The sequence below is a fragment of the Poecilia latipinna genome, unplaced genomic scaffold, assembly GCF_001443285.1.
Source record: "Poecilia latipinna isolate Pla-1442-1.1 unplaced genomic scaffold, P_latipinna-1.0 Scaffold57, whole genome shotgun sequence".
NCBI classification, from domain to species: domain Eukaryota; kingdom Metazoa; phylum Chordata; class Actinopteri; order Cyprinodontiformes; family Poeciliidae; genus Poecilia; species Poecilia latipinna.
In genome coordinates, this window is record NW_015112673.1 from 985,629 (window position 1) to 1,012,787 (window position 27,159).

The 27,159-nt window shown below is 37.3% G+C and overlaps 3 protein-coding genes across 7 annotated transcripts; all 3 read right to left on the reverse strand.

Moving 5' to 3' along the window:
* Positions 1-996: 996 nt before the first annotated feature.
* ptges3b (prostaglandin E synthase 3b (cytosolic)) lies at positions 997-6,471 on the reverse strand. 2 transcript variants are annotated; one of them, XM_015055141.1, is made up of 8 exons: positions 6,231-6,468; positions 3,924-4,037; positions 3,760-3,826; positions 3,566-3,664; positions 3,192-3,281; positions 2,725-2,778; positions 2,037-2,064; positions 997-1,959 (listed from the first exon to the last, which is right to left on the reverse strand). In XM_015055141.1, coding segments are annotated over exons 1-8 (474 nt in total). In that variant the 5' UTR covers positions 6,233-6,468; the 3' UTR covers positions 997-1,939. The 2 variants fall into 2 exon arrangements, with proteins under 2 accessions (XP_014910627.1, XP_014910634.1); XM_015055148.1 differs by lacking the exon at positions 2,725-2,778 and having other exon boundaries at positions 6,231-6,471.
* Positions 6,472-7,850: 1,379 nt separating this feature from the next.
* On the reverse strand, positions 7,851-16,811 carry naca (nascent polypeptide associated complex subunit alpha). 4 transcript variants are annotated; one of them, XM_015055093.1, is made up of 9 exons: positions 16,702-16,811; positions 16,077-16,151; positions 10,890-12,764; positions 10,373-10,458; positions 10,059-10,136; positions 9,823-9,969; positions 8,758-8,886; positions 8,537-8,659; positions 7,851-8,333 (listed from the first exon to the last, which is right to left on the reverse strand). In XM_015055093.1, exons 2-9 carry the CDS (start codon positions 16,144-16,146, stop codon positions 8,319-8,321), a joined length of 2,523 nt encoding a protein of 840 aa, XP_014910579.1. In that variant the 5' UTR covers positions 16,147-16,151; positions 16,702-16,811; the 3' UTR covers positions 7,851-8,318. The 4 variants fall into 4 exon arrangements, with proteins under 4 accessions (XP_014910579.1, XP_014910585.1, XP_014910595.1 ...); XM_015055099.1 differs by having other exon boundaries at positions 16,640-16,726; XM_015055109.1 differs by lacking the exon at positions 10,890-12,764 and having other exon boundaries at positions 16,702-16,808.
* A 690-nt stretch (positions 16,812-17,501) lies between these two features.
* On the reverse strand, positions 17,502-22,353 carry prim1 (DNA primase subunit 1). The gene is made up of 13 exons (XM_015055127.1): positions 21,937-22,353; positions 20,937-21,094; positions 20,744-20,850; positions 20,574-20,647; positions 20,345-20,481; positions 19,591-19,649; positions 19,377-19,486; positions 19,109-19,200; positions 18,449-18,581; positions 18,308-18,377; positions 18,117-18,229; positions 17,860-17,958; positions 17,502-17,782 (listed from the first exon to the last, which is right to left on the reverse strand). Exons 1-13 carry the CDS (start codon positions 22,043-22,045, stop codon positions 17,763-17,765), a joined length of 1,281 nt encoding a protein of 426 aa, XP_014910613.1. The 5' UTR covers positions 22,046-22,353; the 3' UTR covers positions 17,502-17,762.
* Positions 22,354-27,159: the final 4,806 nt, after the last annotated feature.

A 27,159-nucleotide genomic window follows, 5' to 3' on the forward strand; every position in this document is an offset into this window, starting at 1 on the left:
TATTTCCTATTTAAAATATTTACACTTCAAAAAGACGTAATAGTTGTGTTTTTAATATTAAATTGATTATTGAAGCTCTAAACTTTTATTTTATTGCAGTCGGGTGTGTAAACAGGAAGCTACATTATTGCATCTTGTGGCAATTTTCTCATAAATGGCAATCTGTGAGGAAATCGGGCCTAAAGAGGAAGTATGCTAATATATTATTCTAGGCCTTAAATCCAGGTGCTTTCTGGGTCCTAGCGCCGATGCGCTACGACTCAGAAAGCATATTTTATTATGAGTACTAAAAATAATTTTCAGGTAATTAGCACTGCAAGTAGAATACATTTAGTTCAATTTAATAAAGTTGGTCTAGATTTGCGTTCCTAAAATATTTTATTGTGCACATGAACCTACATGTGCTACCCAAATGTTCTCAAAGTACAAATTTGGTCAGGTGTACTTATAGCATTGAGGTTGTCATTTGGTTTTAAAATTTAAATCTAACTTTAAAGGTAGATAGAGGTGTATAGAAAGCATCTCTGAACATATTTTCAGTTGAATATGTCTGGATTTAGACTGGAGATTCTTCAATGAATCTGTACAGTTCAGCTGACCCACTGCTTTTCCGTATTCACAACCAGCCATTTGAGCCATTCTACAAATACCATTTAATGTTATAAATCCATAAATTAAAAAAAGTTGTTTCCCAGACCTTTTGGGAAATTTTTCAAAATGGTAAACAAGTTATCTTTTTTATCACTCCACAACCTTTTTTCTCCATCGTAATATCCCAATGAAATACATTAACATTTGTGGTTATAATGCATCCGACTTACAGAGAAAAAGGGCTTTCGTTGACAACTTAAGTTTTTTTTTTAAATTAATTAAAAAAAGGTCCCAACATAATCTGAGATTTTATTTCATAGCTAGAAATTGGTTTTACATCTGGCAAAAATAATTAGATCAAATGTCTTGTGTAAAGTCAAAACCTAAAACTGAAAAAGAAAGACATCGATTCTTAAACTGTTTATTAGAAAGATGTAGACAGTAAAAAACAAAAACATTTTCACTGTAATTGAATAGTACTTGCTTCTCGTTACATTTTCAGCAGTGCAAATATGATTTGGTCATTACTTATTATAGTTCCAACAATGTCCAAAACCATGAGAGAGTATAGGTTAAAAAAAACTGTAGAAGAGCAACAAACCGCATAATTCTGAGGCTTAACCAATTTTAACAGCTGCCTCTTCTCAGATATATGTGAAAGCTAGATGACAGAGTAAGAGAGGAGCTTTAAATAAATCCATCCAATTAATGGAAACCAAGTTGCTGTTGCTTGGTTTCAGTTGACAACTGGAGAAAAGCAAATCATCCTGCAATTGTTTCAGATTGATCCAGGTTTACAGACATTTAACAGGTGGAAGAGGGACATGTAAGCTGCAGATACAGGCTTCCTGGATAACTAAATTACAGCACATGGAAGTCTTTAGAGGACCCAATCAGTCAATGCATCTAATTCTTAAATCATGAGATACACTACACTGACTGACTACCTATAAAATCACAACATAGCCAACAGGGGGAGTCCAATCATTTTCAAGCAACTCATTTGAAAAACTGCAATTTTTAACATGTATTGCTCAGTTAGGTACAACTATGCAGTTTTTCCCCAACAAATAAAATGTGTGCTTAGTTGTAATATTTAACATTAAAACAAGGTACCCCAAAAAAGGTGCAGTACAGCAAATGGACATGGAGATAGCTGCTCTGTACAATACCATGCAAATTAATCTCAGGTAGACTGTCTGGTCAAAGAGTTTGGAGCTGAGGCTATGGATTTAAATATGGCTACCGACTCATATGAACAGTTGTTTGTCACCGTCTTCAGTTTCAAGATTTACATTTGTTAAGATTTCTCCCTCATCCTCCGTTCTTCCATCTTCTTTACAACGCTTTACTCCAAGTCCGGCATTTCTGAAAGTGAAAAATAGGTGTCGCTGAATCCATGCAAAGAAAATCACCGCTCTGTAGAAATACTCATGAATACTTACCATCGTCGTCGCTATCAAAAGTGTCCTCCTACAGTTTAAAGACAAACAAAAATGGAAAGATCAGGTTAAAGACATAAACTTGACTGTTAGCTTAAGCAAATGGCACAGTGGGAGGGGTTGCCATACAGTGTCAGATTTACTCAACAAAAATGTCCATAACAGAAAAAAATACTTCTAGATTTGTCACTAGTTGCTTTTTAGGAGAAAAGATGGTTAAATAATGCAGCTAAGTTGGTAAGTGTTGAAATGGAGCCATAAATTCATCTTCATTAATGGTAAAGCTCAGCATTTCTCTTCTTTATGCTTCCAGATGGCAGACTATGTCTTCAATCTTGCTACCACCCCCTTGAATAAGCATTTTTTAAATTCCAGTCATACAAAAATATTGGTTCAAATGTCATCTTTAGGATTGGTGCTTTGATAGGTATACGTAATCGGTACGATTATGAAAGGAAAATGTTTTCCGTAACTACTTTTTTTTAAAGAAATCTAGATATTTTATGTGAAAATGAGAAAAAGGAAATAAAGTCTGAAAATCTTGCTGTTACTGGACCTGAAGAAATACAACAAAAATACTCAGATTGCACAGGTTTATTGAGTTAGAGTTTTGATAAGCAAGTTTATTTACACCAAAGATTGAAAACCTAATAAAGCATAAAAAGTAAAATAAAAATTCATAAAGTCTTACATCATCTGTATAATCATCATTACCATCATCCTCTCTTTTCATGTTGTCCATCATCTGCAACAATAAAGTCAATATTACATTCATTTTTTAATTTTTGTTCAAACAAGCTAATGCTACCAACTTAAAAGCTAACTTAATACTGTCATAACACCAAGATCAGTATTTCTGGTACAATTGTTTGCAAGAAAAATATACCAAGTATATTTGTATATACCAAGTATAACCAAAAACGCAGCCATGCTGAAATGCATTTGTTTAATAACAGGTTTGTACTGTATGTCATCAAAATTGAAGGTCAACATTTGAGGTGTTTAATATAAGACTGTGAAAGAGTTTTATTATTCAAACTGAATTGCTAAAAAAAAATCAACTTAATGGGACTAATTCATATGAAGGCACCCACAAGCCCAAATAGAGGAATTTTCTTTTATGTTCCAACTCAATAGCAGTAATCTCAAAGCGCTTACATTTGAGAGTTGATCAAAGTTGGTCAGCTCCTCATCCGAGTCATCATCCCAGTCCTTCCAGTTGTTGAAGTCGACACAGAGCCAACACAACTGTGAACAAATAAGACCAGGATTATTATCTTTGCCCTAAGCCTGTTTAAAAAGATGCATATAAATATATAAGTAATAAAATCGATGTTTCTTTTATTCAACATCTCAAACCAATCTTATCCTCAGACAGGAATTTTTTTATATAGTAACTGCTGTAATGGTATTATGAATTTCAGGTTGATAACTGTACAGAAATTTCAGCAAGTTGAAAATCACCAGTGCTCAGGTTTTTCCGTAAGAATGAACCTGCTTTATTCTCAACGTTTCATGCACACTTGACTAACCCTAGTCTTCTCTTTTGTTAGTCTTGGCCATGTCATTCCCACTTCTGCTTTTTGTAGAAAGCACAAGACTGAACGATCTGTGCGTTTATGTTTGGAGTCCTGCATCAAGAGAATCGAAGAGAGAAAGGAAAAAAAAAACTTTTCATGAAACTTTTCAGCGCTGTGTCTATTTATTGAATAAAGCTGTAACTTACATTTTCATCAATATCAAGATAAAGATCTATTTTGTTCTCGAATATATCATCATCAGGTCCAACACAGCTGTGGGAGAAATTTGCAAGGATAAAGTGTTAAATTTTAGCTTTGTGCATGAATTTAACAATAATATTGCTATACACCCAACTATATGGTCACATACCTGAATCCGAGCTTTGTTTTATCAAAGTTAACTTTGACATCTTTGCTGTCGGCCACACAGAACTCTACACAAACAAAATCCCTCCTGTCGTACCACTTAGTAAGTGCTGGAATCCTGAAAGAATAAGAATACACATACAGAAGGTTAAGACTTCTTATAACTATTCAATGAGAAGCAAGAGGCAAAGATGCACTAATCAGTTATCTGAATTGACTCGGGCTGTTAAATAACCGGCTAAATACTAAAATAAAAACTGATTTGTAACAACTTCCACCATTTTCAATTAAAGCATCAAACGACATATGCTTTGTTACATCAACACAGATAGTGTTGCAATGCCTTAATTCTCTTTGATTTCAAAACCACAACTTCTACCAAAAGACCTGCAGAACATTTCTCTTGAGTGTTACAGACCCGGAAAAAAAAACCCTAAGAAAATCGGCAACCTGCAGGTCAAAAAATTAAATAAAACTGGAAATTGGCATCAGCCAGGAAAAGCCTACTCAAGGAATCTGCCATTTCAGATGAAACCAATCATGGTAAGTGCCATAAATCAAGTTTTGGTTAATTACGGTGCACAGATTTAATTACAACACCATATTTCACTCTATTGAAGGGCTGGCCATCATTTATATTAGGACCAAGTAGTCACATCAGTGGTTTTTCTGCATCTAAATCACATCTCTTACAAAAAAAAAATAAAATTTTTTACTGAGCTTCAGCTGGGAGAAAACCAAAATATGTGTTAATGTGCAGCTGTAATGACAAATACTCAATCGGGAAATGTTTAACAACACAGTTGTGGGAGTCTAATCTCATTAAACTTCTCATTTTTAAATCTAGAGCTTTTTAATCGCACAGCAGAGGTAACTACAGACTACCTTTGTCAACACACACCAAATGTTTTTGCTACCGATGTCTGCAAGAACAGATGGCCTTCAACAAGACCTTGTGTCAGGTTGCCACAGAGCCTCACGTTACACTCTTCACTGACAAAAGTAAAGCATTTGTTCATCCTCAAGCCTGATATGTTAGGCTTACTAAATTATTAATTCATTAAGTTACTGACTACTATGGAAAGACTGGTATTTCAACAAAAGGGAAACGTTTACTTAGGACAGCAGAATTGGCATTACTCCACTGACCCATCTGATCAGACTGATTTTATGTTTTTATCGTTCATGTTTCTGAATGGTCTGGTCCAGCCTCATTTACACATTCTATTAAATAATTAACCCATCTATGTATTTTCTAAAAATGGTTATTAAAGACTGTGAATAGGTAATACATACTTGAAATGTCTGTATTACCTATTTTAGTAGGGTAGGCAGTCTTAACACCTTTTTAACCAACTACTCTGACTGGTGAATATTTTTTATTTATGTTTTGTTTATTTCGAGTTGACATTGGAATGATGTTGAAAGAATCACTGGGACTCGGACATTGTCATGTAGTACAACTCTACTCAAAATCAGCTAAATGATCTCAATCCCAGAGATATCAATCTTTCTGTACTAGTCCATCCTGTTGCTCGACAAACTGGTTCTGTGTGTTTTATCTGAAATGCGTGTGTTAATTCACACGGGGCTCCATCTGTTTTATTCTGAATACAAGTAAACGCATATTAACAAGGAATTGTTTTTAAAAACACAAAAAACACCAGAGCTGCCTGGTGTGATGTCATCAGAAGCACGTGCACATGGGCCCTTCTGTTAAGAGGGATAATTTTTCCTTTTTCCAATTAAAACTAAAAAGGAAAATTATACAATGAAAGGTAATTCGATAGGAGGCAAACCATTTCTAAATAGAGTTTGGTTAATTACTCAGCTAAGATTCGCTAGTAGCTTTAAGTTTCTGCGCATCTCTTAACTGCTCTCTCTTAAAAATAAAGTAGCAATTAAAGGCTTGGATTTGCTGTTAAAATCCATCAGGTTTTCTGTTCAGCTGTAACATCCTGACTACTTCCACAGCCCTGGTGCTAATCTAATGACTGAGCCTTCCAGAGGTCTCGATGAGCATATTCTAGCTATGCTGACAAGGCTACTGTCCTCACTGAAACCATGCGGTGCCCCCGCAGAGCCCGCAAAAAATAGCCAACTTCCCGTTATTCCTTCCTGGATATTATTGTAACCGGACACTGCTGTTTTTTTACGTCAGGTTAAAGTCAGGTTAACGTCAACAAGCTCTCAGTACATATAAGCAGGGCCAAACCTCCCGCCTTTGCAAAAGCATGTTATGAGGACAGCGACACCAAAGCCACCGCACTTTCCACACGCTGCCTCCTCCCGTTCATTCTCCACAACTTACATTTCTCGGCGTGAAGTGGGCTTCTTTCCAGAAGATAAACCAGTCTTAGAAGAAAAATGACAATGCTGTTTTTTTTTGTTGTTTTTTTTTTATAAGAAACCGTTGCTCACACACGACCCGGGCAAACGCCGCTAGCTTGTGGACTACACGTACACTGGAATGAGAATAGCAGATCTAACGCAGTCGGAAGCGAAGTAGATGTTTCTAGAGCTTTCAGCCACAGCCGCGAGTGATGTGAGAGGCGGGGCGTGTCACTGTGCTTTCAGTGAAATACAGATTTACGGACAGGAAAAATAAATGGGTGCAAAATGAAGTAATACGATTTTAAACAACATTTAATTTCTATTTGGGATCAATAAGGTATTTGATTTTGAATGATCACTTCTATTAATTTAACGTGACTTTTATTTTTCGCACAACAAAACTATTTCACACGTATAACGACGTGCATTGCAGACAGAGAGAGAGAGAAATCAGGGCACTGACGTTAATCCAAGAAATGTTTAAGAAAAAACGTATGAACTCCAAAGTTGAAACTTTGCGAGAAAAACCTAAGAAATGTTCTGGATTTTTTATTATTTCTAAGCTCTAAAAGTCTAAATTTTGCAAAATCAAAAGGTTTGGGGGAAAAAGTTTAAGAAATTCTATAGAAAAAAACGTATGAAAAATTGTCCGAGTTTGTAAAGTCGAACATTTTCGACTTTTTAAATTAGATTGATCTCAAAACTTCTGAGTTTTTGCTTGCAAGTTTTCGACTTTTGGAGCTCTAGCATTTATTGATTTTGAATAATTTATTTTAAAGACTAAAAATAGAAATAAAGATCGCTGGTTCTTTAAAATGACATTTCCTTTAATTATTAATGAAATTGTGTCTTAAAAAAAGTCATGTAACACTTGCAGCTTTAAATTAGTTTTATGACATGAAAGCTATTTGTATTAGATCATGTAAAAAAATACTATATATATATATATATATATAGGAATAGCAGTCAAACACATAAAAAAAAACTTAAAATCCAGTTCTCTAGAGTTTTAGTTATTCTTTTCTATCAAGTCATTAGCTGATAAACACTGATATTACTATGCTTAAAATTTACCAAACCAAGAGTGTTGTCATGGCTTTGTAAGCCTCTGATAGGTTAATAAAACTCCTGTGGATTATATAAAATAAATAAAATAAGATATTGTGAAGAGAATTGTAGACCTCTTCATATCTGCCTCCTTCTTGGGTAAAACCTTGTTTTTAATATCTAATAGAGAAGTTGACATTTAATAGTTAAACCTGTTATGAATTTGAATATTCATCCAAAGTTCCCTTAGCAAATCTTGTTAAATTTTGTTTTGATTCCATTCTTAATTGATAATAGTGGTTGCTAATACATTAGTGAATATAATAAAGTTTTAACTGCAATGTCAGTGTCGCTGTGGTTACTTTGAGTTGGGGGTGGGGGGGCAGAGGAGACCATCAGCTTTAATTCCTCACTTTTATGATCTTCATTTCTAAAAGCTGGTCTGGGTAAAGCACAGGCTGTCAGAAATAGCATTAAGTCATGTGATGGGAACTACACAATTCTGCCTTTATTATGTAATCTTAAATTATCCACAAGCGCAAATACAAGGTAAAAATGTGAGTACACCAAGTTTTAATTCTATTGTTTTACATATCAGGACATTAAAAACTCATTTAGTCTTTGAGGTGTAAATAAATAAGCCAAATACAGACAGAGGTGAATAAAACAGCAAAGGACACGATATTCTCCTCATCTGGAGGGTGGTGTAATGTTACAGCGGCAACTCTTCCTGCTCATCACTCTGAAAAATGTACTTTTAAAGCCTTTATTACAACTAATTTGGACTTCATCATTGTACAAGGACAAATACTTCACCAGTGGAAAAAACAAAAGTACTATAAGTCTTTATTTTAACACTGAATCAGGTGAAATTCCCCTCATTTCCCCAAGAGTCTCAATAAATGCCAGATTTTAATTTCATCAAGCCACAACTTTATTTCCATCTTGGTATAAATTGTATAAATGAGCTCAGATTTAATCAGCAACCTTTCGTCAACTCTTTGTTGACAGGATCCCGTTACATCGTCAACTCCTGCAAAGCAACAAAAAACAAAAGGTCAGTTCGAGCTCAAAACACTGTTAAACAGTGAGAAGAGAGAGCTTCTCTCTTCTCAGGACAGAAATGTTGGCTTCAGTAGAGTCAGAAGAACGAAAGTCACTGTGTTAAATCATCACTGAAGAGTCACATATTGCTGACTAAATCAATTTTCACCAATAAAAGTTTTGAATTCTCACCATAATAGCGTTGACAATGTCGTTGTTGTTGTTTTTCAGGGCGCGTACAGCCTTTGCCCGCGACACGTTGGCTTGTGACATGACGAGTTCGATGTCTTTCACCTCGACTCCGGTCTCATCAACCTACATATAAAATTGCAGTAATGTTATGTTTTTCCCTCCCATATTTTCTTTACCGTAAAGCAGCATTAATTTACCACTAGAGAATAACGACATCTTACCTCTTCCTCTTCGCTTTCCTCCTGTACTGTGGGCGTCTGCGTGTTGTCCTGGATCTTTGCTGTAGCTTCTCCCTGTACCTTGAACTTTTCTGCTGCAGCCAGCTGGGCTTGCTGCGAAAGATCTTCAATCTGTGGCACAGATGAAAAGAGAGAAAAAAAAAAAAAAAAGATTGTTACATGAGTAGGCTTCAATAGATTCACTATCAATATGACACCATTAGAGGCATTTATAAATAGCAGGGCTGCTGTCATTCGTCAACATAATCAATGATTTCTATGATGGAGCTGTCGGTACTGATATTTTTAGTCCATCTTTTTGAGAGCATCCTTATTTGCCCAATTTCTTATCTTCCGTGTTTGTTTTGTTCTCCAAAACAAAAATGGCATATAAAGTGTCCAACTACCAAATGAGCAATGCTGTAATAGTCAGAAGTAAGCAGTGGCTGCTGTCAGGTTCTGTGAACTGCAGCAGCAGAAGCGCTAATGGAGTAGCTTCTAAAGAGATATGAAAAATTTTATTTACTTTTTATTTTATAGATGGAAAATGCATACCGAACTTAAAATAGTTGTTATATTATCACCTGAAAATTTGTTTATGGAAATGTTTACACATTTCTTCATATGTAGACTCTGACTAAATCAATTTTAATCAATGTCCAAATAAATAATTTGAACCCAATAAAAACTAAAAACATATGTACAACAGTGAGTTTCAGCCTCCTTTAATGCATATTAAGTTGATGCTTTGATACAAGCATATAAGTGAGGACTATTTTTGATTTGATGTTAAATACTTTGGCTTTTCTATTGGTAAATCATGAAGGTTTTCTTTTTACTATAGTTTTGTCATGCTAAATTGAGCACACAATTTATAAAATTCATACTTCAAGTGCAAATCTTTGCACATTATGTAGTGTATGCAATAAGACAAAAAAAAAATCAGTTTTAAATAATTAGCTTCTTTGGATGATAAAACAAAATTGGTCTGTAGGTTAATAAAAAATAGTGATTATTATAAAGTGGTTTGGTTCATGTTGGGCACACTGATGCTGGCTGGCCGGTTACCTTAGCTTCACCGAAGACGATGTATGTATCTGACGCAGGGCTCTTGTAGACGTCTGGTTTGGTGATGACGAACAAGATGTTCTTTGATTTGCGAATGGTGACCCTGGTGACCCCTGTTACCTGCCTGAGTCCAAGCTTTGACATCGCCTGCAATCATGTGGAATAGTGTTGCAAATGTGGCGGAAATCCAGAAGAAGCCGTCTGCGTTTGTACAACAAGGAAGACGTGATCATTACCTTTCGTGCCTTCTTTTCACTGCGGCTCTGTTTGGCTTTGCTTACAGGCTCTTCGTCTATTTCAGCAGCTGCTGCAAGCTATAAGAAATAGAAATTTTATGGATTAGGATAGCATGGAAATTAAGAGGAGATTAATAAATTTTTAGCATGAAAAACAAATCTTCTCAGAACATAGATGTGGCTTCAGTAAGCTCAGAAGAACGAAAGTCACTATGTTAATCATCATTGAAGAAGAGAAGTCAAGAGAAGTCATGCTTCATCAGGGCAGGATGTTGTTGACAAATAAATATGCTGGACTGAACTTTAATCATTACCTGAGCTTGTTGTGTCTGTGTCTGTGCAGAGTCCTGTTCTTCCAGCTCAGGAACTGAGTCATCACTGTCCGACTCTGTGCCAGATCCTACAGAAACCAAAGGTACATTTATTTATAGGGTACACCTTCAAACTGTTTTAGAAATAAGCTGTAAAACACACACACACAAAAGCAAACATTGTCAGTGGGTCTGAACTTTGCTACAAAAGAGCCACAGATAAATAGATTCTGCACCAAACAATCTGAACACTTTAGTTACAAGCCAAACCCATGTTTAATGCGCCAACAGGTAAACTCTGTACCCAATACAACACTAACAAAAAGCCAAAACAAACAATGAACACAATGATAAACTGCCAAAACTGCCAACAAAAAGAAAACTGCTGACACTGTCAACCCAAGTTAATGTAAACTTCCCACACTAGATATCTGTGAAGGTGAATGACCCTATCCAAAAATCTTAGAAGTTTCCAGAACATGGGGAAACAGACAACACAAAAATGACAAAGAACAGATACCATTGTCGTCCTTGATCACAGATTCCATCTTGGCTGGGGTTTCGACAGGTTTAGATGATATGACATGATTAGAGGGAGCAGTGCTGATTTTATCAGCTTCAGGCTTGACAGGTGCAGGTTTTGCCACTGCTTCGGCAAAAGTAAGTTTACGTGTGGCAGGGGGCGGAACAATAGGCTCAACTGGAGCAGGTTTTGAGGGGACTTCAGTAGTTTGCTTGGCTTGTTTAGGTGACTCATCAGCCTTCGGTTTTGCTGTTTTAGGACTCTCAGGAGCTGGTTTAGGTGCTTCAGCAGCAGTTGGTTTGACTTGCTTGGTTTGGCCTGCACCGTCAGGGGCTGTTGCTTTGGCCAATGGACAAGCCTCAGCTGTTTTATAGGGGTCTGAAGCCAACTGCTTTGCCTGCTTGGCTGCCTCGGGGGACGCCTGCTTTGCCTGCTTGGCTGCCTCGGGGGACGCCTGCTTAGCCTGTTTGGGCGCCTCGGGGGACGCCTGCTTAGCCTGTTTGGGTGCCTCGGGGGACGCCTGCTTAGCCTGCTTGGACGCCTCTGGGGCTGCCTGCTTAGCCTGTTTGGACGCCTCTGGGGCTGCCTGCTTAGCCTGTTTGGGTGTCTCGGTGACCGCCTGCTTGGCCACTTCCAGGGCTGGTCTAGGTGCCTCGGTGGAGGTGGCTTTGGCCTTCTTGGGTTCCTCGGTTGGTTTGGCCAGTTTAGGAGTCTCAGAATCTGCTTTAGGTGCCTCAGCAGCTATTGGTTTGGCTTGTTTGGGGGCCTCAGCAGCTGTTGCCTTCATGTCAACCGACTGAGCCTTATTAACTATCACAACACCCTTTTCGGGTGCTTGTTTGGTAACCTCAGAAGGGGTTGACTTTACACCAGCATTTGGCTTGGTAACTTTAGGAGGTGAGGCCCTAATATTCTCAACCTGTTTAGGACCTGTGTTAGAGTTCAATTTGGTCTCATCTGCTGGCTTCACAGCAGCAGCAGTTTTGTCTTGGCCAGTCTTGCCAGCAGCAGATTTAGCCTTGGAATCTGTAGGAGAAGGCTTAATGACCTCCTGAGTTACAGTTTTCACTTGGGCAGCTGCCTTAGGAGCTTCGACAGGCAAAGGTTTGGGTTCAGTACCCATCTTGGCTTTACTCTCCTCTGGAGGAGCAGAAGTAACCCCTTTAGGTCTAGGCTCAGAAGGAGACAAAGCAGCTTTTGCACTCTCTTTGGCAACAGGAGGTGCAGAGACTTGCATTTTACCAAGCTTCTCAGGTGGGATAAGTGGAGGAAGCTCATCATCGACCATAAACAATACAGGTTTTGCGGAAGCAACCTTATCACCAGATTTTGGTGGGCTTGAAGCAAGAGTATCAGAGAATGAAATTGGTGCTGCAACAGCAGGCTTTGGGGTGACTTTAAATGCAGGGGGTGGCTGAGATTTTGTCTCAACTGGGACAACTTTAGCTTCAGTAGTCATAGATTTCTTCAAGTTAGGTTCCTCTGACTTTTCCTTTACCTCTGGGACTTTGTGGTCTACCTGGACAGGAGCAGGCTCAAATGCCTCTCCTTTCTTAGCCTTTCCTTGTTTGCCAGCCTTAACCACTTTTGGGGCAGAACGATTGGCAGGGGAGCTACTGGCTGAGGAAGCTAAAGGTGATGCTAAAGGTGATGCCAAAGGTGACACCACGGGTGACCGAGGAGTAGAGGAGGGAGTAGATTTAGGTGAAGTGGGTGAGGAGGAAGAGGCAGACATAGAGGAACGTTTTCTTCTGCCAGGTACAGCCTTTGGGGCAGAAGAACCCTGTCCACTCTTGGCATCTTTGCCTTTGGCCTTTGCGGGGCCAGAAGCTACCTGAGGTTGCTGGGTAGAAGCTGGGGCAGGAGGCGGAGCTGAACAGGAAAGAGATCATTTTAAATTTGTATCCCAATAGCTCAAGACATAGGCATGCGGGTTGAACACTCACAAATCAAAAAGCACTCTCGGGCTTACGTTAGAAAAAAACAAAACCTCAGTACATCTTCCATAACTTTAATACAAGCCAGCACCACAAAACACAAACTGCATATTTCCACACAGAAACCTTCCGTCTGCATTACATTAGAAAATAGTTTGGGAGAAAGAAATTTGCATAACTAATACAGAATTCCCATAAAATACTGCACATCCAATGAAAAATTCCACACAAAGATTTGCATCTAAAAGTACTCATAGCGATTTTGAAATATCAAGTAACTTATTCTAGTAGTGCAAATGTGTTTACAATCCCACTTTATTATATTCTTGACTAAATTATGACAGAAAAAGAAAATAAAATGCCATTAGCCTGCCACTGTACTTTTGGGATGTACAAATCAAGCATAAGAATCTACAATAAAACTCAGAATATCAGAGAATTTGTTAATTTGTGCTTGCGGTCTTGACAAACCTTAACTTCTTAAAACCTCAATGACTTCCATGATAAAAGATCTCAGACTGATCATTTCCTGCTGCTTCTGGTATGGCTTTTTTAATGAGACCTCAACACCAGACAGACAATTAAACCAGTTCTTACAATTACCGTTGGATGAAAAGCTTTACATCTACAAAGAATGAGAACCAACTTACGCCACACAGAGCTGATTTAACTCCTTGTAAATATTGTTGATTTATCAATAGAGGAAGTAAGCTAATGATAGCTTTCCTCTATTAAAGTAACACCAATGCTTTTTTTTTGGACACAATATATTTCAGCATTGTAACAAATAAAGTTTTGCTCTTTTAAATGCAATGAATAGTTTATTTCCAAACTCAACAAATACATTTAATATTTATGCCATATTTGAGAAATTAACTTACACCAAACTTATGCCCTGGTTTAATACTTATTAATCCTTGGTTAATAAGTGACATTTTAAAGTCACTATGTCTCCTGTTAATCGTTTTACAGTTAAGTTGAAAACTTGATTGGTCCTATAAAGAATCTATATCAACAAAAACTGACAATGAGTAGCCAATGATGTCGTCCTGTTGTGCAAAATAATCTCAAACTGCATGTAAAAAAAGAAAAAAAGGGACATGGGTTTGGTTTTTATGGAGGATAAACCAACCTGAGGGTTGATGAGTGGCTTCATACTTATTAGTCCCCTTGGTCTGAAAAGACTTTGATAGAAGGATAGGAGGTGTGTTCATGTCACAAATATCATTCTCAAGAACCACATTGGGATACATTTTATCCTCATCAGCTTGACCATCAAATGAGGTCTTGGGTGAAGTAATCCTCCCATCTTCATGTCCAGGACCAACATCTTCTCCAAATGCCTTTGCATCATCAGAAACTGGTTCGATATCTTGTGTGGATAATTTTTCAACTGCAACAAAGCAATCACTTTGTTGGGCTTCAACAGTAACCAAGGAAGCCAAAGGGGCCTCAGTAGGAGGGCCACATTCTTCATGAGCTGCCGGACCAGCTGAAGCCTCTGCTGAGACAGCAATCAGCTCTTGCTCTGGGACAGCTGAGGCTTGAAAGCTGCTCACTTCTTGATTTGCAGCTACACAGTTGGCTTGATCACAGAAAGCATGAGTTTGTGTTTCTTCTGCCAGCCCTACTTCCTGAGCAGATATAGCTGAAGCTGGAGGATTTTTACTCATTGTGGGAGGAAGAGGAGAGTTGAAAACTCCAGGAGCTAATGAAGGAAGAGCAACAGAGATGACAGGAGGTACAAGAGGTAAGACTTCAGACTTCACAGAAGCAAATAAAGGGAAAATGTTTTCCACAAGTGAAAAGATATGAATAAAAAAACATGAAATTGTTTGGTTTTGGGAAAACTAAAGGGTGAAGAAATGACTTTGATGAAGAGTGACGGTGTCCCAAACTCCATGCAGTGTTTAAATGTGACAACAGTGAAGACATGTTTTATTTTTAGGAGGTTTAGAAAAACTAACAAATATCACACTTATTACTGTGATAAATTCTATACAGTCACTATTAAATACATTTCATCTTACAATAAGACCTTTTAATTCTTACCACTTTTCTTCCAGTGACAATATCCCACGTCTAGTTATTTAATATAAATGTTTGGAAACAACCACTAAATAGAAGAGCTGCTCTGCAACCTTGATGAATGATTGAAAAAAAAAAAAAATTATGTAAAGATCAAAACAGAGTCGCACAGAAGGCACCTTAAATTAAGGGTTGTAGTAACCTCATCGCTGAACACACTTTAAAATGATTCTTAGACTAAAAACAAACTGATTTTATTCACATGTTAGAATGTCGTTGCCTTAAAATGATCTTAAAAAGACTTAACTGTAGCTCTTTGTTAGGAGCTCAACTTCTTTGAGTCCTATTTATTTTGTACTCTTGGTTCCCTTTCAGAGCTTTAAGAGGAATTTTATTATATTTCAAGTTCATTAGCACCTTTAGACAGTATTGTAGGCATACCTGCTATGTATTGTGGGTAAGGTGTGGCAGCGTGTCTTGATAAAGTCTGTATAAATGGATGTTTTTTTAAACAACCATATTCTATATGAAAGTGTTGCAGTTGTAATATCACACATACGTTCCTGTTTCCGTTCTTATTTATTGTTATATGTTTTTAAGTGATTAGTTTTAACAGGAGATGGCAAGAAAGCAATTTTGATTTCTCAGATGTCTAGCACATATTGACAATAAAGAAAACTTTGATTTTTGTCAAAAAGCCTATTCTAAACTACAACATTTTAAAGTCACAGCTTTAACTAATCAAAATGCATAGGCAACCTAAATCTACCAAAACATCAAATCCACACACCAGATTGTTTTAACAAGCAGTGTTACAACGATGTACCTCAATGTTAGTCATTCTGTGCAGAAACACAAACATGACTCAACATGCATTGAGTGCCAAATCCAGTTAGCCAGTCCTTGTAATAACACTCTATTGTGAGTTTGAGTGAATGAAAGAGGGGTCCTGGATTACGCTTTACTCCGAATCCTAAAACGGACACATACTGTCACCAATCTCAGATCACATGAATGCTGTCAGCTTTTATATCAACACCTTATCCTGCAGAGTCCATTCCCTAAACCGAAAACGTACCCAAACACAATTCTCGATTCAAATCACATCCAAGCAGAAGCCACTCGCTGATAGATGTATAACTTCTTTAAGATCCAACACCCCACTTTACAAAAATGCAGAACAGCAGCGTGCAAAACTGAGAAGTCAGGCTGTACAAACCAGTCTCCGCTTGAGGCTGCTGCATCTCCTGCTCGGTGACTGGGACCGTTTCTGTTGCTTCGCCAGGCATGGTCGCTGGTAGGGAAAATAAAAACACATGCTTTAAGTTGTTTTTCAGTAATCTGAAACCAAATACTGCCTCTGTCGACACATAAAAATCTAAACACAGAACTGCGGAGATCGGCTGGACAGGTAACAGAGCCCAAACTTTAGCTTTGCGAACCGTTTGTAATGCATTAAGCAACACTAGCTTCGGCTAATTGCCCGTTAGCCTCAACCGAAAGAAGATAGCTGCTAATAACTGTATATTAGCATTTTCCCTCCTATTAGTCATGTTTATAGCAATCCAGGTGGTTGTCATTAATATGAAAATTAATATCTCGAGATAAACAAGTAACTGCGGCCCTGACAAACTGCTAACAGTGTGTTTTACATCATGCTCCCCCATTTTGAACCGGCAATCAGCGCTAACTGAGGCAGATTCTCGTTAAACCGAGAACTCTTAAAGAGTAATACTTGTAACGGCTTAATGGTCAAACTTTAATCAAACACACCAAACCTACCGCAAAGACAGAAATGAGTGGAAAACAAGGGGATGCAGACGGATTGTTAACGGAGAACTCACCAACTCAGGACGCTATTTCCAAGATGGCTGTGAAAGAGAACGCCTGACCTCAGATTCAATGTAATATCCGTTGGAGAAATCGCTTCCGCATCCGGGTCAGCTAAATTAACAGCGATCTCAGAATAACAATCATGTCAATGATGTTTTTTCGTATGGTAAAACAAATGTTTATTATTTCATTATTATTTTAGAAAGTGTTGCTACTCTTATTTTACTAGTGGTAAAATTAAAAGTTTGTTACACAAGCTTTTTTTTGTTGTTTTTTTTATGAGCCTGTTGTGCCAATTTGAGATCAAAGATATACAGTAAGGACAATATATTTTACCTAATGTATTTGTTTCATAAGTGTTATGTTGAAAAAAAGTGATTTGAAAAAGCTTTTGTATTTTTTTTATTCCTTGAAATACCAGAATTTAACTTTAATTTTATCTGACATTTTTAAATATTACACCGAATGTTATCAGTTGCTCACTTGTAAATCTCCCTTTCACCAAATACTTTTTTACCCTCTACCTTGAGTAGGGTAGAGTCATTTCTTGAAAAGTTACTCTTTACTTGTACTTGAGTAAAAATATATTGTAGTGCTACACTTGAGTAAATATTTATTCCAAGTCCTAATGGATTTGGATGCCATTTAAAAACATTTGAGATCATTTAGATTTACAGGCAGTTTTCTGCAGCTCATCATGTTTTGATCATTTGAGCACATTTGTAGCTCATCAAATACATTAATGCTGGAAATATTACACAAAAGGTGAGTGCAACAATCAAAATAAGAGGGGAAAAAACTTCAAACAAGGTTTACAACAACATATGAATTTAATTTCACTGCATAGCAGCAATTTGCTGCCTTTTGACAAGAAATTTCTGTGATAAAGTCAGCTTTATTTGGTGGTTTAAAACACAGATATAACATGACTGAATAAAACAGCATCAAAACTGGTGTGATCAGATGGTATTGTCCAAAAATATGATATCTCCACAAGCTGAACCATAAGCATGGCTCCTCAGTTACATTGAGCACTAGGGCAGAAAGTGTGATTTCAGATTGAGGAGCCTGTTCAAAACTCTTTCTGAAGATCTAAAGGAAGAAAATAAGAAAACATAAAAACAAATCAAGCATAAAGTTGTTAAAAATGTCACCAGTGTTAAACTCACCACTCTGTCTGAGAAGTTTTCCTTTCCATGAATCAGCCATTTCAGCCAGAAACTGATCAAAGTACTTCACATACTTTGCCAAACTGGTTCTCTTGTAATCTGTAAGGAGAGGACAGACAAAATTTACTTCAATTACAGCATCGAACCAGGCAGAAGATCTGAGCAACTAAGCCAGTTGAATACTGCAAAGAGGACGACCCATTTTGTGACAATTTCATATGAATTTATTTCTGATGTATTTCGCCCCCCTTTGTCACCTCTGATTTTCCTCTTCTCTGCTGAGTCTTGTTCGTTTTCCTTCTCCTTCGCGTCCTCTGACTTTGCTTCGTCCTCATCTGCCTTGGGTCGATCCAGCTCCTCACAGATCAGACTGAAAAATAAATAAATCCATAAAAGTTACACGTACAGCACACAAAATAGTACATCAAAACAATTTTTATTTACTCACCTAATTGTGGGCACAGCAAAAGGATCAAACTTCTCCACGTCTTTAAGATCTATGGGAACGGAGATGCGCCCTGGACAAGCGAAGAGGTGAAGTTAGAAAAACATTTCCTGGTGAAAACAGTTAGTGAGGGTTCATGCTCACCTGTTTTGGGATGAACACTGAAAGGGCTTTTCAGTAAATGGTTCACGCCTTTACTGACGTTGACGTCCAGTCGAGGGTAGCAGTACTGCAGCATGATCTCCTTTTCAAAGTACTGCCGCTTTTTGGCAGTGGTCTGGAGGAGGAACGATTATCAGACAAAACCAATTTACAAGCAAAATAAAAAAAATAAAAAAAAAAGTATTATGAAGAAAGTCTAAATCCAGAACAGCTGGATCGTTTTTTAAAAGTACAAAATAAAATATGTTTAGTGTTTTTGAAGCCCTTCTTCAGCAAAACATTCTTACAACCTGGTTAATCGTATTCATTTCCCACTTTTGCTGCCGAAATACCTCTGAGTCATGGAGACATGGACGCCACTGGACCCCTGAATGTCTATGGTACCGGGATCTTACTAGTGACTCCTTTAACTAGCAAGATAATGTCTGGATGGATCCAACTCATGTAGTGCTATTCAAGAGGTTCTAACCTTCGCATTCATAACAGACATCTTTTCACAGTAAGGTTAATTTGAAGGGTTCAAAAGACATATTTACTTGGTATAAAAAATAAAAATAAAAAAATTATTTAGATGAATCAAATTTACAGATTTTCGAGCTTTTCTGGAAAAAGTCTTTGCGTAAGACAACCATAACAACCAACCTGTTTCTTTTTGGCTTGGGCTTCAATGTGACGCCAGCGTCTCTCTGGGTTCCTCTCCTCCTGAAATATCTCCTGTAATTCTTTTTTAACATGTAACCAGTTATGTTAAGGTCAAATCGTTATCACATTTTTTTCTAATTTCAAGATACCTGACAAATAAAGGTTTAATGATTTACCATGGGCATCATTGGAAAAGCCCATTCGATTATGGTAATGAACACGTAAAATTAAAGTGCAGCTCTATGCACACTAAAAATGTAAAGGATATCTTCTGGTACGAGAGCCAGGACTTTCTCTTCAGACTCCTTGCGTCCCAGTATGTTCTGATCCTGTAATGCGTATTGTGGAAAGTAGCGCTTCACCACCGTTAAAGACTCTCTGTTAAGATTATAAATTCAAATTGTTAAACACATAAAGCCAAATAACCAAATAATGATAAAAACAAGACAGTCAATTTAGAGACAAATGTCGAATCCCTTTACCTGATGAAAGGATGAATTGGATCTGTCAGCACCACTTTCTTGACCGTCTCTTCACCACCCTGTGAAACAGAAATTAAAAGTCAAAATGTATTTCTTGTCACCAAAGTCTCGATATTGGATAAGAACAGAAATCATTTTAGAAAGCTTCATGATCGTCCTAGAAGTCAGCTTCCTAATTAGGGATGGAACCCAACTGTCGAAGTTATAGTCATCCAAAACGTGTTTTTAACTAATTCAAACAAAAATGCGTAATTGAAAAACAACTGGTAAATGGCACACACGTTTCCTTTAATGAGATGTGTGCAAAAATGGATGGTTTCTACACAGTTTTCAGGTCAATTTGTTTAACTTTTAAGACAAAAACATCCTAAGTTATCCATGGATGGAAAGAATGATGGATCGATTAAAGATTAAACACAGTAGCCAAATGGATCGACCAACAAACGGGTAAATAGATGCATACAGACGGATTGATGGGTGGATTTCAGAAAAGACAACATTTAGATAACCAAATCCTTTTACACAGAGAATGAAGTCTTAAAATACAAATATTGTTCCATAATCTATTTTTTTTAATCTTTATTCACGCCTTAAAATCCAGTTTTCAAATTTTTGCAAATGAATCCTGCAAAGCGAACATTCAAAGTGCTGACATCCTTATGACTTGCTTACAGATTCCTATTATTGTTTATGTCTTATTCATACTACCTTTTATGAATACATTTATATTAAAAGAGAAGTGAAACTGTTTTACCTTAATCAGGCTGAGATATTCTGCCACAGCGGACCGTGCGGCTGCAGAGAGCTTCCGGGCAGCTTCGTCACACACCCAGCAATGAACTCCTCTTCTGCCTGAATACACCCACAGCAAGTGGTGGAAACCAAAGTCCTCTGCAGAGAGAAAAAAAAAAAACTAAATAAACTCAAGTGATTGTGAAGAAAATCAATAAAAGAAAACCTCTTAAAATAAATCCGCAGCATACGGCGAAGAGATCTGTCCAAAATACGGATGGCGATGGTCATCAGCGTCCAGCACTTGGAGCAAATATCTGCAGCACTGAAATCAAGTTTTTAAAATGTTATTGATAGAGAGTATATTTCTGAACATGTGCAAAGATCCTTAAAAAAAAAAAAGTGAAATAATTTGTTTTACCTGCAGCAGGTTCGAACATCATCGTAATCCGTCATATCGATATCAAACACCAGCTCTTTCTCCAGAGCCTGGAAGCTGCCTGACTTCACCGTGTTGTGTTGATTAGGCTGCGGACGACAAACAGGAACTTATCTTTAAACATGTGCAACAACACATGACCCAGAGAGGCACGCATCAGACCGGAAAGGTTTACCCTGTGACTGTACACCGCTCCGATATCAATCTTGTACGGGTTCATTTTCTGCATTTCCTTCTCCAGCTCGCTCTGTGAGCTGAACGACTGGTAGCGCACGTAGATGTCGTCTTTGAGCGTGAAGGAGAACTCCCGGTTCTGGAAGTAGTTCTTCTGCACTGAGGATGTAAGAAACGTAAGAGTCAGGGAAAGTAGGCAAACAAAACAAACGACACATTTCAACAGGGGTCTATATAAAATTGACTCGATTGCTATAAAACACATTTGTGCAGTTGCTTTAATCTCCTCTGGTCTCGAAATGATTAATCAGATTAATTATTATTAATTGTTTATGCAAATAGTCGTCAACTAACTTACTAATGGATTAACCACACTGGAGAATACAGACTATAAAAATAACTATTTTCTGAAAGAGCAAGCCAAAACTATACAAAAATAAACACATTTTGCATTTCAGATGAAAAACCTTCTTTGTCTCTAAATATATTTAAATATTTGGATTATTCCTGTTTCTCTTGCAAGAAAAGCCAGGCAAGAAAAGCTTGCCTGGCTTTTCTTGAGCCAGGCAAGAAAAGTCCCTAAAAACATTTGCCTCTGCTAATTTTTTTTCTATTAAACAACCTAACTAGGTCTTAAAAATAAACCCAAAATAATATTTTATTTAAAACGTATTAGCCAAATAGGCTTTATGCTTAAAATGTAACAATGTTATTAACAAATATTATCAGTTTTATTAAGTTTTTTATGCCAATGTCACGTAAAATCACAAGTAATTTCTTACATATAAGTTAAAAAATGTCAAAAGATCAAAAATGTAAAGCTAAAAGCTATCCGATTTTTTAAAATGTTGATTATCGTATTGAGCACTTCAATGGCGAACAGAGGAACGCATTTTCTGCAGAAATCACATCCAGCTAGATCATCCACACATCACTCGGATCCCTCCAGCTCCCTAACCCGGGTTTCTGCTCCCTTCCCCGGCCCGTTTGAGGACCCTTACCTCCCCCGTAGTTCAGCCAGCGGTAATACTGAGCGAAGGGGAACAGGCGGCGATAGTACAGCGGCAATAAGTCCGGCAAACACGCCGGATCGTAGTCTGAGGACGGCATTTTGCCTAAAGTTTGGAGTTTATTTTAAATATAAACCTCTTAACTCTTACTGGCGATAGCTCAGCTTAATGAGAGCAGCGCGGGAAAAGTCTGAAACAACAGAGACGACCAATAACGTAAGGTCAGGACAAAGACGTCACCGGAACAAGGAAATGTGCTAATTTATAAGCTCTTTCTCCAAATATATAATATAGCTAAGTTCATATTTATAATTTCTATCAACTTTAAAATTAACAGAAATGTTAAGACATCTTAGAAATCTTGGGGAACTAAAACCTGGGTTAAAACCAGAAATAGCTGCTGGTGATGTCATGACGTTGATTTGAAGGTTTTTTTTTTCAACTCGGCCGACAACTACCGGGTGCGTTCCATTTGTTTTCTCGGCACAGCCGCCGGCTGCTTGGCGGTGTAGCCATGGCGTGCATCAGTGTATAAATGGTGCAGACCTCAACAAAAGGCGGTCGTGACGCACATAAAGAGAATGTCATATTAAAAGTGCAGGCTGTACACTTCAAGTTTTCTTCCTGACCGTGGAGATAGGCATCAGACCCTCTTAATGGATAGATGGCTGGACGAAACAATCTCTCAAAATGAGCTACTTTATAGTCCATACATTTAACACACTTGAAGTCTTAAATTTTCATAGCTGTAAGTAGCTTAATTAGGGTGCCTACAAAGACACATTTGTAACCCAGAATGTATCATACCCAACCATATTTTCAATCCAACCAGAGTTTGTTCTTCCACATTTATCCTAAACATGCATTTAATTAGGTTCCCTTGTCTGGAAACTGGCTTCTGTTTTCCCCTCTGTAAAAATGTCTTCTTTGTACAAATGTCTTCTTTGTACAAATGTCTTGTTTGCAATACATTTATTATCTCTTGTGGAAATAAATACTTCCTCAGTCAGGAAACACATTGTAAAGATTTCTTGTCACACTCCAATTGAGTGTGACAAGAAATTCTTAAAATTCTTAAAGAACTTAAAAATCACATGTTAATCCAGTAAAACAATAACTTCTGATGGAACAAAAGGAACTTAACTTAAAAAATCTCTCTCTCTCTCTCTCTCTCTCTCTCTCTCTCTCTCTCTCTCTCTCAAAGAAGTAGGGAAATTTGTTTTCTGTTGAATGTTTCTTTCTGTTGTAAAAGCTTGTTTATTTGCCACATTTAAAGAGGAAAATGTGTTTTTTGGCAGAGATGCTGGCTGTCAACATCAGGTTATTTCTCTCCTTTTCTGCACTTTGTGCTCTACACCTTCAGATGGCAGTGAAGCTTTATAGCAATATTTTAAATGTGGCTACACTGAACCACATTGAATGTTAACATGTTTCTGTCCTGCTAGAACTAATGCACCAATCTGCTGCATATATGTGTGTTTTTTGTGTTGCTCAAAAGAATATGGAGCTGCAGAAACACAGAACTCGAGAAATCCAAGGATCTGCTGATGGTGTTTGTAGTTTAAATTTGAGACAATCACTGATTTGAATTATTTTTTTTTATTATGGCAGAACATGGCACCACCCTTCCCCCATTTTTTGCCCTGACAGCTCATAGCTTCACATTGTTATGTCTTCTCCACTGTTTGTATTTTCTGAACCGAAGTGATGCTCTTCAGTGTGAAGGCTAAGAAATTTTGCAAGCGGTGAGAGCGCTTGCTGGTTATTGTAGCTGTAATATTTAACAGCCACACCTTTTCTTTGTGCTGTTGCACATTAAATATGAACCTCTGTGATTTTATTTATTCTGTTTTATCCTCTTTTTGCCTTTGACTGTGACAGTTGCAAATGAAAACAACAAACAAATTGAGTAAGACAGCATTACTGGTGGTTACTGTGAACTGGATGCTATTTTAATCATTCAGTGAAAACTTGAGTACATGTAATTACAAAGTGAGAGTGTTTAAGGGGAAATGTATTGGTGTCAGTTGTTTCTGCACAACAAAACACTGTTTCATTTTTACCTTTTAATGTACAGTGTTTTGTTAAAGGTTTGTTCTGCTTTTCCTTTATTGTCTCAAAAACAGTTTCTAAATGAGGATTTTAACTCCTACAGGGAAAAAAGCAATTCAAACTGTCTCTATGTATAAAAATTATTGCCTCTGCTTGCTAAATCATAAATATCTGTGATTAATCCCAGCTTTTGGAAGCCGAAGCTCAGTTCAGTTTTACAAGCCACATTCAGGACTAATTACTGGTTGACCTGAATAACCGATAAATAATTTGAACACAACCTGTCTGACAACATAGAACATGCTAAAAGACATTAAAACATAATATAAAGGTCCATCTCAAATTTGCCAAAAACATCTTAAAAATAACCTGAAGAATATTCTGTTGATGGACGAGAAGAACGAGACATTTTTATCCTGATACATATGGTGTAAAAATTACACAAGATTTCAAATTAACATTACCACAGTGAAACATGGTCGTGGCGGAGTGATAATGTGGGTCTTCTTTGCTGTGCCAAGAACCAGACAACTCTCCAGAATGGATGGAGCAAAAACCTTGTGCTTTGTGAAGGAGAATAGATGTGAAAAGGAGCATTTCCCCTCAGTTTATGGCTTTAAACTTAGACACACTTGACAGATGCAATTGGCCAATTAAGATTTTGGAGTGGCCTAGTCAAATTCCAGACTTAAATCTAAAGGGAATACTGTGGTGTTACCGTAATAGGAAAGCCTTATAGAAACCCACCACTGTGGCTGAATCAAAGCAAGGCTACAAAGAAGAAGGGCCCAAAATGTGTGTGCAATAATTTAAAAGTGTTTATTGAACATTATAACAAACACTGGAGGAAATAAATAAATAAATAAAAACGTACTCGGTGGAAGCTGTTGTCAACCATGATGGCACAACCAGCCAGTACGTCTATTAGGGAATTACTTTCTCACATGGTGTCAGATTGAATTGGAAACCTTTTTTACTTTTAACATAATCATGACTTGAAAACAAAATGTTGTATTTTCTCAAATTATCTTATAATTTACTCACTTCCCTTAAATGTTTATGACAATTAAATAAAAGTAAATTAGTAAGAGAAAGGTTCTATTTAGCAATACTTCAATATATTTGCAAGTAAAAGTAAAAGGTAGCCGTCCAAGAAATTACTGAAGTAAGACTAAAAACGTATTTGGTGAAAAGGCTTCTCCAGTACTGAGTAACGGATCAAATTATCAGTCTTCTAATATTTAAAAATTACACCATCAGAAGGAACAAAATGTAGAGTTAAGTGGAAATTTTGTCAATAATTCATATAAGTAACAAAAAAAAAATAATAAGAAAATCAGAAAAAATTAAGTTTTCCCAAATCGGTTCATTTCATTATAAAACTTATGAAACTTTGACAAAACTGCCTTGTCTTTATATCTTTGTTTGTTTTTCATCCAGAAGTTTTACTCAAGTAATGAAATTACTCTGGTAAAAGTACAAACAGCATGGTAAAATACTCCTAAAAGTGCATTTTGTCAAAGAAGTTACTCAAGTATATGTAATTAGTTATACCCAACTGGGACAGTGCTGCTGCTGCCATCTTTCACCTGTTAACATGTAAAAGCAGGTGGTGTCTGGTGTGTTTCGTTTTTGTTTCAGCGGTGGACGGCCGCAGTTAAGAGGATTTAAACAGGAGAGCTATTAGCAGCATATTTCCACTTCATGATTGCACTTGTGCATTTTCTTTCATCATGTCCTGATTTACATAATGCAAGAGCTCTCTGCAGGCTCGTCTGACTTGAAATATGTAAATGAATTCACTTTGAGATCCATTAGATGTGAAGGATTTTCTGTTTTCCTCTTCTCAGACACACTTTTTAATGATATTTGGGATTTGCCTGATTTCAGGCAGAACTGTCGACTCAGCACGGCAAAGTGGGTGGATGAATGCGAAACGCTGAATTACCAGAGTAATTTCCTCTGCTTTCTCCCACTTGTCTTGTTCTATCTTATCTAAGGAGATTTGCAATCTACAGCATTAGTGACAAGTTAAAAGTAGGACTAAAAAAAAAGTTAAATTCAGAAAGTGACATTAAGTGAAATATTTAAGATGACTATAGGTTACAGATGATAACAGCCACAAATTAATTGTGTAGAAAATGAGAATATTACATCACTACTTGATAGAAGATAATCACTAACACCCTCCACAAGGAGAGTAATCCTCAAAATGTCATTGCTAAAGAAGCTGGTTGTTCAGAGAGAACATTTATAGAAGGTTAAGTGGAAGGAAAAAGTGTGGTAAGTATAGAATAATCTCAGCTGTGAGAGGATTGTCAAACAGTGAGGAATGAGGCTGGACATCAAGAACCACTACAAACTAGACGTATCCTACACATGGGCTATAAGTGTTTTATCTGGGCTGAGGAGACAAATATCTGTACTGTACCTCTTTTCTTAGATGGAAATAAACTTTGCATTTCATTTGAAAATGAAAGTCCAAGTCTGCAGGAAAAGTGGACTCCACCTTACTTGAAGTCCAGTTTGAAGCTTCCACAGCTCAGTGAATATTTGGGTTGCCATGTCATGTCAACGCAACCATCTACGAGAAAATTTTATGGAGATGTTGATTTTATTTTCCAGCAGGATGTGGCGTCTATTCACACAGCTAAAGGCACCAAAAGCTGAATCAGTAGCCATGATGTTCCTGTGTTTGATTGGCCAGATACATTTCCTGACCTCACAAAAGGGTATGTCACATTTTGTGCCTCCAAAGGAGTTTTATTCAGCCAGACTGAGGACAAAAAAGGCTCTAGGTTTGATTTCAGACCCCTTGTCTATATTTATGAGGTTCTATTTTTTGGCAGATATTTTTGCCACAAATGGAATCCCATAGTCTAGAAGGCCTTATAAAAAGTTGTGGCGGGGCGTACATGGTCCCCGGGCCTTAGGTTTGACACAAAAACTGTTCAGATAATGTAGATGTTGTAACTACACGGTAAAATTTGAGTTTTTAATCGAAATGGCTTTGATTTCTCTCATATTTTTTTAAATAAAAGTTGTTAATTTGCTACGTATTTGTAGCGATCAATGAGCTGAGTGTTTCCCTGCGGCTGCGAGTGGGCATCTTCTCGTGCGCGGTCCTCGTGCACGACGCACTGCGCCGCTCTCATTGGCTGG

Bases quoted from the DNA above. Each gene is read 5' to 3' on its own strand.
- ptges3b (XM_015055141.1), bottom strand. The intron at 3,827-3,923 runs GTATGTGACCAT...TTTCTCCCACAG, and splicing joins AAAACAAAGCTCGGATTCAG to CTGTGTTGGACCTGATGATG. The intron at 2,779-3,191 runs GTAAGCGCTTTG...TTATTGTTGCAG, and splicing joins ACTTTGATCAACTCTCAAAT to ATGATGGACAACATGAAAAG.
- naca (XM_015055093.1), bottom strand. From the start codon at position 16,146: ATGCCTGGCGAAGCAACAGAAACGGTCCCAGTCACCGAGCAGGAGATG. The intron at 12,765-16,076 runs GTTTGTACAGCC...TTTCCTGTTCAG, and splicing joins GCAGCCTCAAGCGGAGACTG to CTCCGCCTCCTGCCCCAGCT. The intron at 10,459-10,889 runs GTATCTGTTCTT...TGGTTTCTGTAG, and splicing joins TGTGATCAAGGACGACAATG to GATCTGGCACAGAGTCGGAC.
- prim1 (XM_015055127.1), bottom strand. From the start codon at position 22,045: ATGCCGTCCTCAGACTACGATCCGGCGTGTTTGCCGGACTTATTGCCG. The intron at 19,201-19,376 runs ATATCCTTTACA...ATAACTGGTTAC, and splicing joins CCTGGCTCTCGTACCAGAAG to ATGTTAAAAAAGAATTACAG. The intron at 18,582-19,108 runs GTTGGTTGTTAT...TTCCTCCTCCAG, and splicing joins CCCAAGCCAAAAAGAAACAG to ACCACTGCCAAAAAGCGGCA.